The sequence below is a fragment of the Candoia aspera genome, chromosome 4, assembly GCF_035149785.1.
Source record: "Candoia aspera isolate rCanAsp1 chromosome 4, rCanAsp1.hap2, whole genome shotgun sequence".
In the NCBI taxonomy this organism is placed as follows: domain Eukaryota; kingdom Metazoa; phylum Chordata; class Lepidosauria; order Squamata; family Boidae; genus Candoia; species Candoia aspera.
In genome coordinates this window covers 80,852,762-80,867,386 of record NC_086156.1, presented here as the reverse complement: position 1 = coordinate 80,867,386, position 14,625 = coordinate 80,852,762, and the positions used below count along the sequence as shown (strand labels likewise).

General features: G+C 39.8%; 1 protein-coding gene across 1 annotated transcript in view; it reads left to right on the top strand.

The window, feature by feature from the left end:
* The window catches only part of ARHGAP23 (Rho GTPase activating protein 23), a 169,787-nt gene that overhangs the window by 133,237 nt on the left and 21,925 nt on the right, over positions 1-14,625 (top strand). Inside the window, exons 9-17 of the mRNA XM_063300754.1 lie at positions 60-171; positions 2,512-2,569; positions 4,969-5,106; positions 7,453-7,755; positions 8,673-8,734; positions 10,359-10,486; positions 11,825-11,943; positions 12,641-12,796; positions 13,981-14,059. Coding sequence (XP_063156824.1) covers positions 60-171; positions 2,512-2,569; positions 4,969-5,106; positions 7,453-7,755; positions 8,673-8,734; positions 10,359-10,486; positions 11,825-11,943; positions 12,641-12,796; positions 13,981-14,059 — 1,155 coding nt within the window. The remainder of the gene's footprint in view (positions 1-59; positions 172-2,511; positions 2,570-4,968; positions 5,107-7,452; positions 7,756-8,672; positions 8,735-10,358; positions 10,487-11,824; positions 11,944-12,640; positions 12,797-13,980; positions 14,060-14,625) is intronic.

Below are 14,625 nucleotides of genomic sequence, written 5' to 3'. Positions count from 1 at the left end.
TTCTATGCTGTTTGTCTTTGCTTTTTCTTGCCAACATTTGTCTGTTGTACCTGTCACAGGCAATATCAAAGCCAGCCGTCGGTCTTCCTACCTCTTAGCCATAACCACAGAACGCTCCAAGTCATGTGACGATGGTCTGAACACATTTCGGGATGACGGGAAACTTTTAAGGTGGGTCTAGTACCTTCTACATTCTATCCAGCATTGGTGAAGAGCAGTTATGTAAAGTGGAAGGCAGGCTAATTTTGCAGAAGGACTTAGAACAGTTTTGCTTCCCTTGAAGCTTACGTATGTTTTGTCTCTTGGCAAACAGGTTTTTAGAGCACTTTTTAAAAACTTGCAAAGCCTGTTTAGCAGAGCTGAAGTTGTATATAGTTCAGTTCATGCTTTATTACGGTCATAGACCAATACAATAATGGTATTATTCCGTAAGATAAACATAGTCATGCTTAAAGTATTAAAAACATATAATAAAAGATATATATTAAATTCAGGTAAAATAATTATCTCTCTAACTCTATATGTAAAATCTAATGTAAAATCGAATGAGTGATCTATTTTATCTATTTAAGTGTATAAAATTTTAAGAATATATTAGATATAAAGTATAAAACATGAAAACTACATAGCGACTGTGTTATAAATATTGATAAGATTATATAAAATTTACAAATGTATGCAAGACATTACAAAGGTTGGCCCCTCTTGGTGTGTCAAATCTTCATTGCTGTGGCGCAGAACGTAGCTACCTGCGCCGTAACTGCAGAATTTTCATCTATAAGCAGCAATTGCGTGTACTCAGGATCTGTATGTCCAGGATGTTTAATAATCAGCGGTGTAATAAATTTAGTACGAATGTCTTTGTAAAAGGCACAGTGCAAAAGAACGTGGTCTATAGTTTCGACCTCCCCTGAGTCACATGGACAAAGTCTTGTGGGCAATGGGCTTTTTTTATATTTGCCCTCCAATACTGCAGAGGGGAGGGCGTGGCAGCAAGCTAAGGAAAAGGCTCTCCGGTGGGTGGGAGTTTTGAGTTGATCGAGATAGCTGGCAGCAGAAGCAGTGTATTTTTTATGCTCAGGAGACAAGAACAGAGGGACCTTCCATATGTCTTCTTGCCTCTCTGTGTCCTTTACCCTTTGTTTTAACGCTAGCTTTGCTCGATTGAAGTCCATCTCGAAGAGAGTAGCTGTAGATCCTAGCTTTAATAGATTTGCATTAATGGCCTTGATCCATGAAGATTGGAAATTATCTTGAAAAATAAGAGGTACAAGGCCTTTGGGATATAGTTTAAACTTTAGCCAGAGGATAAGAGAGGCTAGGCGCACTCTAGACTCAACCCTAACCATGCCAGTTTCAAGTCGTAAGTATGCGTTTGACACGCATCTAGGCATCTGGAGTAGCGCTCTAATAAATTTGGCTTGTACTTTTTCCTGTGGTGTGAAACATGAGGGGGAGGGGCCTAATAAAGTCCCATATAGGAGTTGGGCTAATAACTTGGCCCGAAAGAGTTTAAGTGCTGCTGGGACATAAGATCCCCCCTGACATCGAAAAAAAAATTAAGATGACATTGGCTGATTGTTGTCCAATGGCTGCAGCGTACTCGCAGTGAGCCTTCCTTGAACCTGTAGTATGAATGACTACACCTAGGTACTTAAAGCTGGTCACTTGCTCTATTTTGTGTTCACAAATAGTCCATGAAATATGTTTCGGTTTTTTTGTGAGAGCCATTATTTTGGTTTTTTGATAGTTTATTTCCAGCTTCTTGCTGTCACAATAGTGTATCAAGGATTTCAGAGCTCTTTTAAGTCCTATGGGGGTTCTGGATAGAACTACAGCATCATCTGTGTAGAGTAGCGTAGCAATTCTTCAATCTTCTAAATTGGGGGGATTAAATTCTGGCTTATTTAAGCAGTTCACCAAATTATTGATATAGAAATTGAAGAGTGGGGGGGGGAGGAAACAGTGGTTTCTCTGTTAGACATCTCAAACTATCTGAGACAGCTATTGTCTGCTTTCAGCCTTTGGTTTCTATAGCAAAAATAAATCCAAGACTTGTGTGGCACCCTAAAGAAAAGTGAATGTCTATGTGAATCTTTGAAAATGTGAAGATAGAGTTAGATATTTGGGTTCAGTAAATAGCACTTTTTAAAAAACTGCCCCCTGAGTTATTTAACCAGAAATGCCAGTTAAGTAGTCCTCCTCACACATGAAATTATGTGTATACGGTCTGGGGAGTTGTTAGTGCTGAACCCTTTCTCTAAGACATGTTTTTGTGTGTGGTTTTTTACATGCAGATTTGGAATTGACTGATCCCATAAATCTTGCAGCATTAGTTCTCATAAGCCAGTGCCTGTTTTATTAGGTGCATCTGGCTAAATTTACTAAAACTTCATATTCTAAGAAATGAAGGATGCTCAGTGAAAGGGTCCTATTCAGTGGACACAGCTAGCTAGTTCGCTTTTTTACTTTGTATTGTTTCTGCTAACCATGCACACACTGTGTCTGCAGGAGGTTGCCAAGTCGTGTGCCAAGCCTGCGTATGTTAAGAAGCTTCTTTACTGATGGGGTGAGTATTTGTGATCCTCTCTTTAAATAAAAATGTGAATAGGTAGATTTTGTTTCCTTCTTTCCCTGTATTTATTTATTAAACAAATTTCTTTCCTTGTAATTCGGGAAAATCTAAATAAAGATTTAGAAATTTGCCAACACCATACTCAAAAGCAGTCTTTCTAGTTCCTCGTATATGGATTAGAAAGATGGCAGGTAACCCCCTCGCCCCCCCCCCCCGCTAAGGGACACATTCCTGGGACCTCCATGGGCTGCAGATGCTGTCACTGGAAGGTGCAGGGGTTGGAGTAATTCTGGTCTGTGACTGTATTAAAGATTGGTTGATTGCAGGGGTTGGATTTTTTGGCCCATTTTTTGTGATGGGGAGATTACCTATTAATATTTTTCTGAAAAATTAATTGTCACCTTTTAGATCTTCATAATTTTTTTCATATTTTTACCACTGAATAGCAAAGGAGCTCTATGGGTCCTACCGATATTTTAAGGGAGTCTGAGTGAACAAATACCATCAAAGTTTGGTGTTGATTTCATTTATTTTATAAATAATGTTATACAACAGAAAATGTCCCAGTATGAAAAAATAATCAACCCTTTTGTTCAGTCAATGCAATTAAGTGGAAAACTAGTGCCCACTGAGTGAGTACTGTATTAAACCGTCAGGGCTGATCTGGGCCAGCCCTGCTTTATCTAAATCCCAGGCTTTGGCTCCCATCATCAAAGTGAATTTCATGCCCTACAGATTCTAGAGGCATATCATGTCCTATTCAAAATAAATTACTGAAGACCTCCATAAAAAAAAGTCAATGTCTAAGCATCAGGAAAAGTTCACAAAATCATTTCTAAGGTTTGGGGTCTTCAGCAATCCACAATTAGACACATAGACTTGAAATGCAGAAGATTTGGGACAGTAGTGGCTTTTCCTAAGAATGGTTTTCGTATAAAAATTACTTTAGTGCAGCATAATATGATTCATGAAATCATAAAGAACCCCAGAATAAGATCCAGGGATCTGCAAGATTTCTCACCTTTGATGAAGTCAGTGTTCATAATACCACCATCAGGAAAGCATAGGTATGTGTGAATCATGAATGTAACATGGACAAAAATGGGATTCATGAAAAGGTAGCAATATGGAAGCCATGGTTTATTAAGAAGAACATTGATATTTGTTCCCAAGTTCGCCAAAGAGCACCTGGATGACCCTCCAGACATCTTGGTGAATACTCTATGGACCGATGAGTCAAAAGTATAACTTTTCAGGATATATGGGTATTGTTATATCTGAGAGAAACCGAACACTGTATTCCACAATAAGAGTCACATACCAGTGGTCAAGTATGGAGCTGAAGTGTTATGTCTGGGGGTGCTTACCTCTCCCAGGGTGGATGATTTGCCATCAGTGAAAGAAGCATGAGTTCTGCTGCACGTCAGAAAAATCTGCAGGAGAATGTTAGCCTATTTGTCAGCTGAAACTGATGTGCAAGTGGCTCATGTAACAAGACAATCCCAGCATAAAAGGAAGTCTATAAGAAAATGGGTGAAGAAAAATTCACTGTTTTAGAATGATCAAGTCAAAGTCCAGATGTAAAACTCATCAAAATATTGTGGCTGGACCTGAAACAAGCAGTTTATTCCAGAAAACCTTCACCATGGAGGAATGGGCCAAAATTCCTTTACAGAAATATGAGAGACTGATCACCAATTATAGGAAATGTTTGATTGCAGCTAAATGAAGTTCATCCTGTAGCTGTCGAGCTGATTACTTTTCCACACTGACATGTTGCATGTTGGAAGATATGTGGATCCACCACTGAAGAGGTGTCAATTAATTATGAGATGGGATTGGGGTTTATTGCATGTGGTCTTGTTTTTGGGGAACAATTGTATGAGACTGAATTAGCTTTAGGAAGATGGCAGCATGTTGGGTTGGTTTAGATTTGAATCAGTGGCCAGTTGACAATTGCCAGAACAGTTCATGAGTCCTGTTCCCAGACATACATTCCTTCTTCCTTTCCATCCATACTTGGTACAAAAGCCCGTGTCATGTGGTAGTAAGCCTATTGAAGTACAGTATGTCAGGGAAGCTCAGTTTCAGTTACTGTGTGTATCTAACTGTGTGACTTTGATCTAGTCACTATCTTTCAACTCAGAATTACAATCAATCAATGAATGTATCTTTCTTCCTTTCCCCCTTCCCCAAAATAAGCATATTCTCATTTTGTCTATTCAGGCAACATTCTGTTTGGCTAGGCAGTGGTCCCATTCTTCTATTTAATCACAGCAACTTTCTTCTCTATATTCAGTCAGCTCTTTTCTCTTTCTTCTACAGTTAAAGAGCAATGTTCTTTTCATCCACTCATGATATTCATTGAACTATGTTTTCCTCTCTTCTGACAGTCTTTGGATAGCTTGGGTACCTCTGAAGACACACGTTCAAAGCGGCATTCAACCTCTGATCTTTCGGATGTCACTTTCAGTGATGTGAGGAAAGAGGGCTGGCTCCACTATAAACAGATCCTCACCAAGAAAGGCAAAGTATGCCTGAAATGTTCTGTAATGCTGACCTTAAGAGAAAGGAATAATGTGGGGTTTTGGTGGTACGGGGTATCTGTGTTCATGTGCATGGTAGGGTGTGAGGCGGGAAGAATTTTAATTTCACAAACCCATAAAATCTGAACTTGTAATAACTAATCAAGAATGAAATATTTGGGTCGTAGCAGAGATTACAATTCAGTAAAAATACCCAGTGCATGGGTTGGAACAAATTAAGTTAGTTGAAATAAATTTGTGGCAATTGTTGATTTCAGTGAGAATTAAGTATTGGTAGAAAAGGCAAACTGCATGAAAAACTGAATTTAAACAATATTATCTTTTATATAAATTTGTAATCTAACCATTTTGAGAATATTATGTGCAGTAATGGCATATAGTATAAAGGGATAATCATTACTGGTGTACAACTAAAAGGGATTGGAGCACTACCCCTCTTGGTTGAGATTAAGGATTTTAAACCAGAGGTTAAAGGATCTTAAATCTGGCTTTTGATCCATAGTGGGTTGTTTTGGTCTTGAAATGCTGTTAGATTGCAGCTTCTGTTATCTGTGACCATTGACTATGATGACTGGGGTTAATGGGAGCTGGAGTTCATTAACATCTGTAGGTGCACATATGTTCCTCCCCTTCATCTAAAGAAAAGATGGCTGAAAGGAGACTTAATAGAGAATTACAAAATTACTCCTGGTGGAAGAAAATAAGAATATGCAGATATATTTTTCTTCCCATAATATTGGAACTGGGAATAAACCAATGAAATTGATTGGCAATAAGGAAGTGCAATTATCATTAGGAATTAGCTGCTTCAAGGTGTGACCCTATCATTTGAAATTGAAGTGGGTAGTGAGTAGCAGCCATTGACCTCCTACTGTGACACTAATGGATTTTTCTGTGGGAAAGAGTATGCTGGGGTAGGTGGATCTTCTATATACGATTCAGAAAAAAATCATTGTATGTTCTTATTGTTTATTAATAAACAGATGTACGGACCTAGTGCTGTTCCTTTGGTTTGGCCATCTTTCAGTCTTTCAGTATGAAATTATGGGCAAGTGGCATCAATGATTGTTTCTATTTTGGGGCTGCTGCTAACAGGCGGAGGTAAATCAAGCTGGGCATTCCAACAGGGTTTTGTTTCGTATTATATGCGAACAGAAATCCCTGACTTGTCTGGGCTTCAAATTCTGGCTTATAATGTCGGAACCAGACAAAGAACCTAATTCTGGACTTCCAAGTTTAGCCTCTTCACTGGTAGTACGATTTAAGCAAGAATGATAAAGAAGCATGCACAGTACACTTGCTTGATCACAAGAAGCCTGAAATATATCTCAGAATTGCCAAGGAAGAGGGGTTCTGTCAATCCACAAGGAATATAACCAATAACATTGGAATTTTAACAAGGAAGAGGAGGGTGAAACTACAATTGATAAAATAGCAGTAAGAGCCCTTCCTTGTCCATATAATATGTGAAATTTCTGATCTGATGCAACATTATTGTCACAGGGTCCACTTGCTCTAAAAATAATACTGTAAAGGTCTATATTTTAGAACAGGTTTCCCTTCTAGTAGGGAATGATAGCTATGTATTGATATGTGTTCCATGCCAATTCTTGGAAATAAATCTTTGCTGAAATATTTTAATATGGAAATAGATTAATAAGACAGTTTTACAAAGAAGCAGACACATTCCAGTGTGCTTGGTTTGAATTTCAGAATTATGTGTTTAGAAGTTTAACTCCATAAGAGAAATCTGTTCAATACTACAACAGGGATTTAGCTCTTGAAAACTCTTACTCAGTTTATATTGCATTCCTGTATTTGCAGAAGACAAGTTTAATTTCAGCACAATGGTGGAGTACAAACTTTGCATGCAAAAGGCACTAGGTTTGATTCAGCACATTTCTAGGTAGGGCTTGGAAAAGACTCCAGTCTGAAATTTTGGAGAGCTGCAGGAAAGATGCTACTAGTTGTTTGATGTAAGTCAAGCTTTTCATGCTCAACAGATGGAAGGTTGTGGGTAAGAAATGAAAGTTAATGAAATTAACCCAACATGGCATCTGGTTTTGAGTCAAGTGTATCTGAGTCAAGCTTGTTACAGTCTTCCTTAATGTGGGCATCCTCTGTGGAATTGCAGACTGGGGGGTTCTGGAAATTGAGGTCCACACGTCTGCCCAGGTTGGGAAACACTGGAATGCATCCATCCCCTGAGCTGACATGTTGACAGAATTTGCATCATTCTCTCATTCTGTTTTTTCTATACCTCTCCCATGCATCTTTCTCTCTTCCCCACTCCTCTCATGCCTCATTTCTCCTTTCCTCTCCCCTCTGCAGAAAGTTGGCGGAGGCATCCGGCAGTGGAAGCGGGCCTTTGCTGTTCTGCGTGCGCACTCACTCTACCTATGCAAGGACCGGCGGGAGGCTGTGGCCATTGCCCCGCCCCCAGGTGAGGAGGAGCAGCCACCAATCAGCATCCGAGCGTGCCTGGTAGACATCTCCTACAGTGACACCAAGAGGAAGCACGTCTTCCGGCTGACGACCGCTGACTTCTGTGAATGTCTCTTTCAGGCCGAGGACCGGGATGACATGCTGGCCTGGATTAAAGCCATCAGGGAGAGTAGCAAAGCCGAGGGCGAGGTGAGAAGTGGTACTCCTGGTGGCTGGCTCTTCCGCCACTGGCTCTATGAATGCCCCTCCGTTAGTAGTCCCATCCTTGCTTTCTCTTAGTTTATCTTCTACCCTTGGGAAGACTCCAACTGCAAATGCCTCATGTAGTTACTAGTTACTAATAGTTTGTATAGCTAAGGACAGCCAAGGCTCTCCTTTAATATATCAGGATCTCTGGATACTTTCCAGCATTGCAACAGCTGAATGGAAATATGCAGGGACTGTGCACATGAAGCCTGCAGAGGCTGCTGGACTACACTCCCCAAAGCTCCAAACAGAATAGCCAGTGGCTGCTGGAACATATCCTAAAAGCCACCTTTGGAGGGTCGTGGTTTGTGTGCATGTGGCTTCTTTGGATTGTAAAGCTTGGGAATGAATATTGTCTATTTCACAAGTTCCAATCCCAGTTCCTGAGTTCTATTCTACTGTAGAATTTCTGGTGGAAGCTCCAGCTGGTTTATTATGGTGACCTCTGCTGGTCATCTGATCAAATTAAGGTGCTGTTTTCAGCTGTTCATACAGTGAGCAGAATCGATGTTTTTTTTCCAGGCAGTCCTTAGACTTCAGGGCAGAATGTGCAGGCATCTCCTCTCCTACAATACTAAATAGTTTCCTCCCTGTATGTAGGAACATGGATTCTAGCCTAATTTACTACATAAAGAACAGAATGACTATTGGAACTGTCAGGAGTTTTTCATCAGTAATTCTAAAAAGTCTTTTGATTGTATTTTAACTTTATCCAAGAGAGTTGGCAAAAAGTGACTGTTTCAGTCAAGTACATAAAAATTAATTGAACTTGTTGGTCTTTGAGATGGGAGTTACCTGGATTCTCATATCCCTTGTCTGTTTTTCTCCCTTCCCTTCTGTATTCCTTTTCTTATCACCAGGACCCTGGGTTTGCAAGCCAAGCACTGATCAATAAGAAACTAAATGATTACCGAAAAGTGAGGTAAGTTACTTACCATCTTACTATCTTTCAGATTTGCCTCTCTTTCTACCAAAAACTGAGTTTCATATTTCTGAGTTGATAAATCTGAATCTTGTCTATTCCATTTGGGGAGTTCAGGGTGCTGAATACTCCTCCAGTAAAAAAATATTGCATAGAAAACAAACTTTTGTTAGAGTGAAGCTGGAGCCCTTCTCAACCTGATCTATAGATATTTTTAAGATTCAGGGATTTGTTTTCTAAAAATGGAACATTTTATTGATTAAATTAATCCCTGTTTGTAAACTGAAGTTGACAAACAACTTACACCTTACCACTTTAGGACACAGTCTCTCTTTGGGAATTTATTTCAGGAAACTGAAAAATTAGAGAAGAGAATGCTATGTATGCCACCTTTAATTATTTAAAATATGGGTTTAGGACATCTTATATATTACCATTTTCAAATTATTAGTTTATAACCTAGTCAATGAGGGTCAGTTTGTGAAGGGACTCTGGATACAATGATCTAAGCACCTTAGTATGTACAAGCATGATGCATATGATTTTTCAAATGGTGGGGTGGGATTCTTTTTTGCAAATAGACAGCATTTGGGGAGTGATGTCTCATCCTATAGCATCCAGGCTTCTATTTGCTTCCTTTTTGTTTTCCCTTTTATTTTTGGTTTGAACTTCATGTGTGAATAGCGGTCAGGGACAAATTAAAAAACACACACGGAATAACACTGCATCTATAAAGATAAAAAACCGAAGCCACTTCTGTAATCTCTGCTCCCAGTCTTGACAGGGTAACTGTCATGAGTACTGATGGCGAGTAGGAGGGGGCCCCTATCCAGGGTGGAAAATGCATGCGTAGTACTGAGGAATTAAGCAGCCATTCAAAGAGACACAGATCAGACCTGCCTTAACTCTTGGGGTTTATCTGTCTGGGTGTCATGAGTAAGGATGGCGAGCAGGGGGCTCCTTTCCAGACTGTTAAGCGCATGCGTAGCACTGAGGAATTGGTGAGCCATTCCAAGAGGCACAGATTGGGACCGCCTTAACCTGCGGGGTTTCTATGGCTGGGTTTTTCCCACGCTTGTTCAGTTTGTTAGGATTACTGTTATGTATTAGCAATAAAACATTAGAGAACAGTTCCCTGTCTCAGAGTGTTTCCTGGGAGTCAGGACACTGGGTTTTCCCACGCTTCTTCAGTTTGTTAGGATTCTGTCTTATGTAGCAGTAATAAACACTAGAGACCTACTCCTTGTCTCAGCGTGATTCCTGACTGTTAGGACATCAATCCTAACAAACTGAAGAAGTGTGGGAAAACCCAGACAGATAAACCCCAAAAGTCAAGGCAGGTCTGATCTGTGTCTCTTTGAATGGCTGCTTAACTCCTCAGTACTACGCATGCGTTTTCCCCCCTGGATAGGGGCCCACTCCTGCTTGCCATCAGTACTCATGACAGTAACTCTGATTTCTGCATTGGTACTCCCAGAATGCACTTCACTTCTTCAGGTTTTGCCATCAAATCAAAGAGAGTCTTGGAAACCAAAGCCCTCTCTGTGTTTGTGTGTGCAGAAGTGTATCGTGGGCTACTCCTGAGCCTTGAAGTAATTTCTTGCATGGTCTTTTTTCCTTTCAGCTCCTCTGGGACCAAACCAGACTCTTCCCCCAAAGGTCTTCGAGTATCAGGGATGAAGTCAGAAGGACTGAAGCAAACAGGAGTAGCTCCACTCTGTTCCCCACGGCAGGATGCAGTAACAGTAAAAGGTATGGAAGGCTTGTGCAATTGCTACAGGAGGAGGTGTGTGTGGGCTGTAAGAAATTGTCTACCTTGCAAGCTACTATATAGACCCACTTTCTCTCATGACACCATCTAAATGTGCTAAACTACAGCTCCCATTATCTCCAGCCAACACCCATTTCTGACATTTTGTATTCTGATCCTGCTTCCTAATTTCCTAATCTTCCTAATCTTGTTATATAACCACTTACTTTAATTAATCTATTACTATGTGCCCCACCTTTGTTCCTAAAGTAGCTACCAAATTTTGTTTATGAAACAAGAAACAACTATGAGCGTTGATCCAAAGCCAGAGTGCTATCATAATGGACTCTGTTGGAGACTTGGATTCAAGTCCTATTCAGCCAGGGACTCACTTGATGACCTCAGGGGATCAGATGCAATTTCTTATCTGCATTTTTTGTGAATTTATTTTTTTAACAGTTTTCTTATGAGTGACATAAAAAAAAGAATGCATAGCAGAGATTCCTAATGATAGCTTTAATTAATAATGTTCCAAGAAGCACCTTGTTACTACACACACTTCTTCTCATCTGAATCCGTTTCATAAAGATGGGTTCAAATACATGCATATTCATATGATGACCTGTAGCAACCATTGGAGGCCAAGCAAGACGCAGTGGATTCGGCTGATTTGATGGAGGTGCCTGCATGCACATTAGAATCTGACATCAACCGAGATAAGGTTGCCAGAGACCAAGGGATAAAGCCTTTTTCAAGGTGTTTTTCAAACATGGAATTACTTTAAAAGGATTTTTGTTCTCCACTTTTTACAACTACTTTTACTTGTACTTTTTACAAATACTTATACTTTTTAATTTGGTTATAAAATTGTTTTCATTTTAATATCTGATTTGAGTATATTTTGATATATTGATTTTTTTTCATTTGTTGTAATTCTGGAATTCAGTATCCTCTGAGTAGCAGGTTATGAATTCTATAAAGTAAAATTTATCATCTCCCATTATTCCTCCTCATAATCTCTGAACTGCATAATTTCTTCTGCTATCAATCCTTCTGCTATAGTTTCCCCTTTCCTATTTTGATGTCTTCTGCCCTGTTGGATTCTCTACCCCAAACCAAAATGTTCATCCTTAACATGCTCACATTATAGGAACATGATAAAGAAAGCTTATCACCAAGTTTCTTTTTCTTGTTGAATACATTTATATAAACCTGACCTTAGATACATCTTTGGCTGGCCTGTTTACATTGGATACAATCCGCTGTTTTTATTTTTCTCTACCATTTCCACTTCTCAGTCAATGAACTTCTCTTTTTCTCTTCTGCCCCCCTCTGTCCAGATGACATTGTTCCTCAGAAGGCCCCTTGGGGCATCAACCTAATGAAGAAGAGCAAGAAGCCTGCTCCAAGAGCTTTTGGTATAAGGCTAGAAGACTGCCAGCCAGCTCCTGACAACAAGGTAGTCCCTTTTCTGGATCACTTTTCCTGCATAAGAAAAAAGACAGTGTCTTGGGAACTTTTTAAAGGAAAAACTGTTATCACTTCAACATGTCCAGTCATCTGCCACATGATCTATTCTGTGCACCTTCTGCTTAGAACCTAATTACAGCATAGCATGTTTTCTTGGGTTAGTAAACATCTGTAAGCAAGTGTCTGCAGAGAAAGAGGTATATGTTGCGTTTGGAAATGGGGAAGGGCAGTAAAGGAAACTGAGTTTTGACCTAATGAGAAGAACTGGATTGCTCAGTTTGTGTTACTTCTTGAGGACTGGGTCATATATCCGCATAACACGTTCCTAAAACACAGTGTCCGCAAGATTAACATGGCTTGAGGTCTGATTGAAGCACAATATTGTCTGTGTTTTTTGGAAATGTGAAACTCATTCCTGAATCTCATTCCCACTTAAAAGACAAGTATCCAAACTTTGAACATGGAGATTTCTTCAGTGGTCAGATCTGGAAGGAGCTCCAGAGTATGTGGATTTGAGTTCTGGTGAAAGGAGTGTGCCTGAAAGTCAAAAGATAATATATATGTTATACCTTTGGGCTAGTCAGTTGGTTTAGGCTTCAAATTGCTCCTGCCCCACAGAAATGGACGTCACATTTTTAAGGCATCCAACCCAGTTGCCAGTATCTCCATCATCTTGTCTTCCACAGAAAGTCCCCCTGATTGTGGAAGCCTGCTGTAAGGTAGTGGAAGACAAAGGTTTGGAATACATGGGCATCTATCGGGTCCCAGGAAACAATGCTGTGGTATCCAGTCTACAAGAACAACTAAACAAAGGGGCTGCAGAAATCAACTTGCAAGATGAGGTGAGAATAGGGCTGCATGACTCACAGCCTGCTCTCTTCACTTCAGTTGAAAAGTACCCCAAACCTATTAGGTAGTACTGACACCTAGCTGTCATTTGTTGTAGAACATACCTTTGTACCGTATATGCAGGCATGTGTATGGACAGTATTGGGTTAGTTGCAGAGCAGATCCAATGCCAGTCCACAGGTTTAAGTTTGGCCTTTCTATCAGAAGACACAAGAAACAGTTTTCTAATGGTTAATAATTTTAAGATATCTTATATGATATCCTGATTCTAATTTGAGCTTTAGCCATTCTCTTAGGCAGATTGTTGTGTGAGTTGAACTCACCAGCTATGTGAGTTACTTGTCCACAGCATGGTGTATTTATTGCTATGTTACTTGTATTTTGATGTTTTTAGCCCGTTTAAGCCACCAACACCCACAGGATGAGTGGGTGGCCTTAAAATTGAATTAATATGAATATGAATAATATTTATTATCTTGTCTTGGGCAAGCTATCCTTCCTGTCAATCTTAACCTCATTATTGATAGTGTGAAGAAAATCTTACTTTCTTAATGTTAAGAGTTCTTGCAAGGATTATAAAAAGCGAGTATGTTATTTTGAGCACTTTAAAACAGCGTTGCCTAACAGTGTGCCCTCTGGATGTGCTGGACTGCAACTATCATCTCCCCAGACAGCTGGGCAACTGGAGTTCTTGCTGTGAACAATGGAAGTTTTCAGTCTAACACATCTGGATGACACAAGGTTAGGGAAGCCTGATCTAAAGGCCTTATAAATATAAGTAAATATCATTATTCCTTCTATTAGAGAAGAAGATCTCTTGTGTGCAGACCCAGGAGAAAGTAGGATAGAGGTCTCTTCTAGTAGAAGATCACCAATGTACTTGCAGTTGCAGATGCATAAATGCAGCTTCCTGTCATAATTTGCCAATCTGATTAGAAATGAGTAGATGAAGCCAGTGGAGAATGTTGGTTGCTGTGGCCTTGGTCACTTGCCTTCTTTAAAAATCTTGGAGAAATCAACAGTGCAGTTTCTTAAAAATTATTTGATCTCAGTATGGCTTACGGTGTTTCAGAAATACAAAATGTTCTATGTAACATTAAATGAAAATCAAAATTGAAATAAGTATCAGAGAAACATAATAGTAAAGGCACATACTCTCTCCATTCTCCACCTCCAGAGATGGCAAGACTTGAATGTCATTTGCAGCCTCTTGAAATCCTTCTTCCGGAAGCTCCCAGAGCCACTGTTTACTGATGGTGAGTAATAGTGGTTTGCTATTCCTTGGCTGTTTTATCAGTAAACATACTGTAGCAACATGATTTTCCCCAGAAATTCAGATGGGAAATATTAACCTTTGGTTTCTAGAGCAGCCCAATTTCTGGTTGATTAAATTGGTTTAGGAGCATGGTTTCTCTCTTGCCCAAGCCAACAGCTGGTAGATTACATTTGTCTAAGAAGTGTAGAGACTAGTCTTACAAAATCACTCAGGGTTCAGCTTCACTTCCATTTTTAGAAAAGATAGAAAAGAAATTGATTCAGGACCTGAGTTCCAATTGGAATGTGGGTTGTGGGAAATGGGGAAAACTCCTTACCTCTCCGGTGGCTTGCTATTGTCTTTCATTTCTCACAGCTGCATGCTGCAACTGTGGCCACAACATGGTGATATTGCAGGTTGTGTGCTCAGGTGATGACTGTCTCATCACCTGATTATTTCAGAAGAAGATGGAGGGCAGAAAAGAATGTCTCAAGTGGATGTGGCACAGTGGGGGGTTAATCAAAAAAATAGACTGACAAGACATCAAGAAGGGAGGTGATTTCTTCC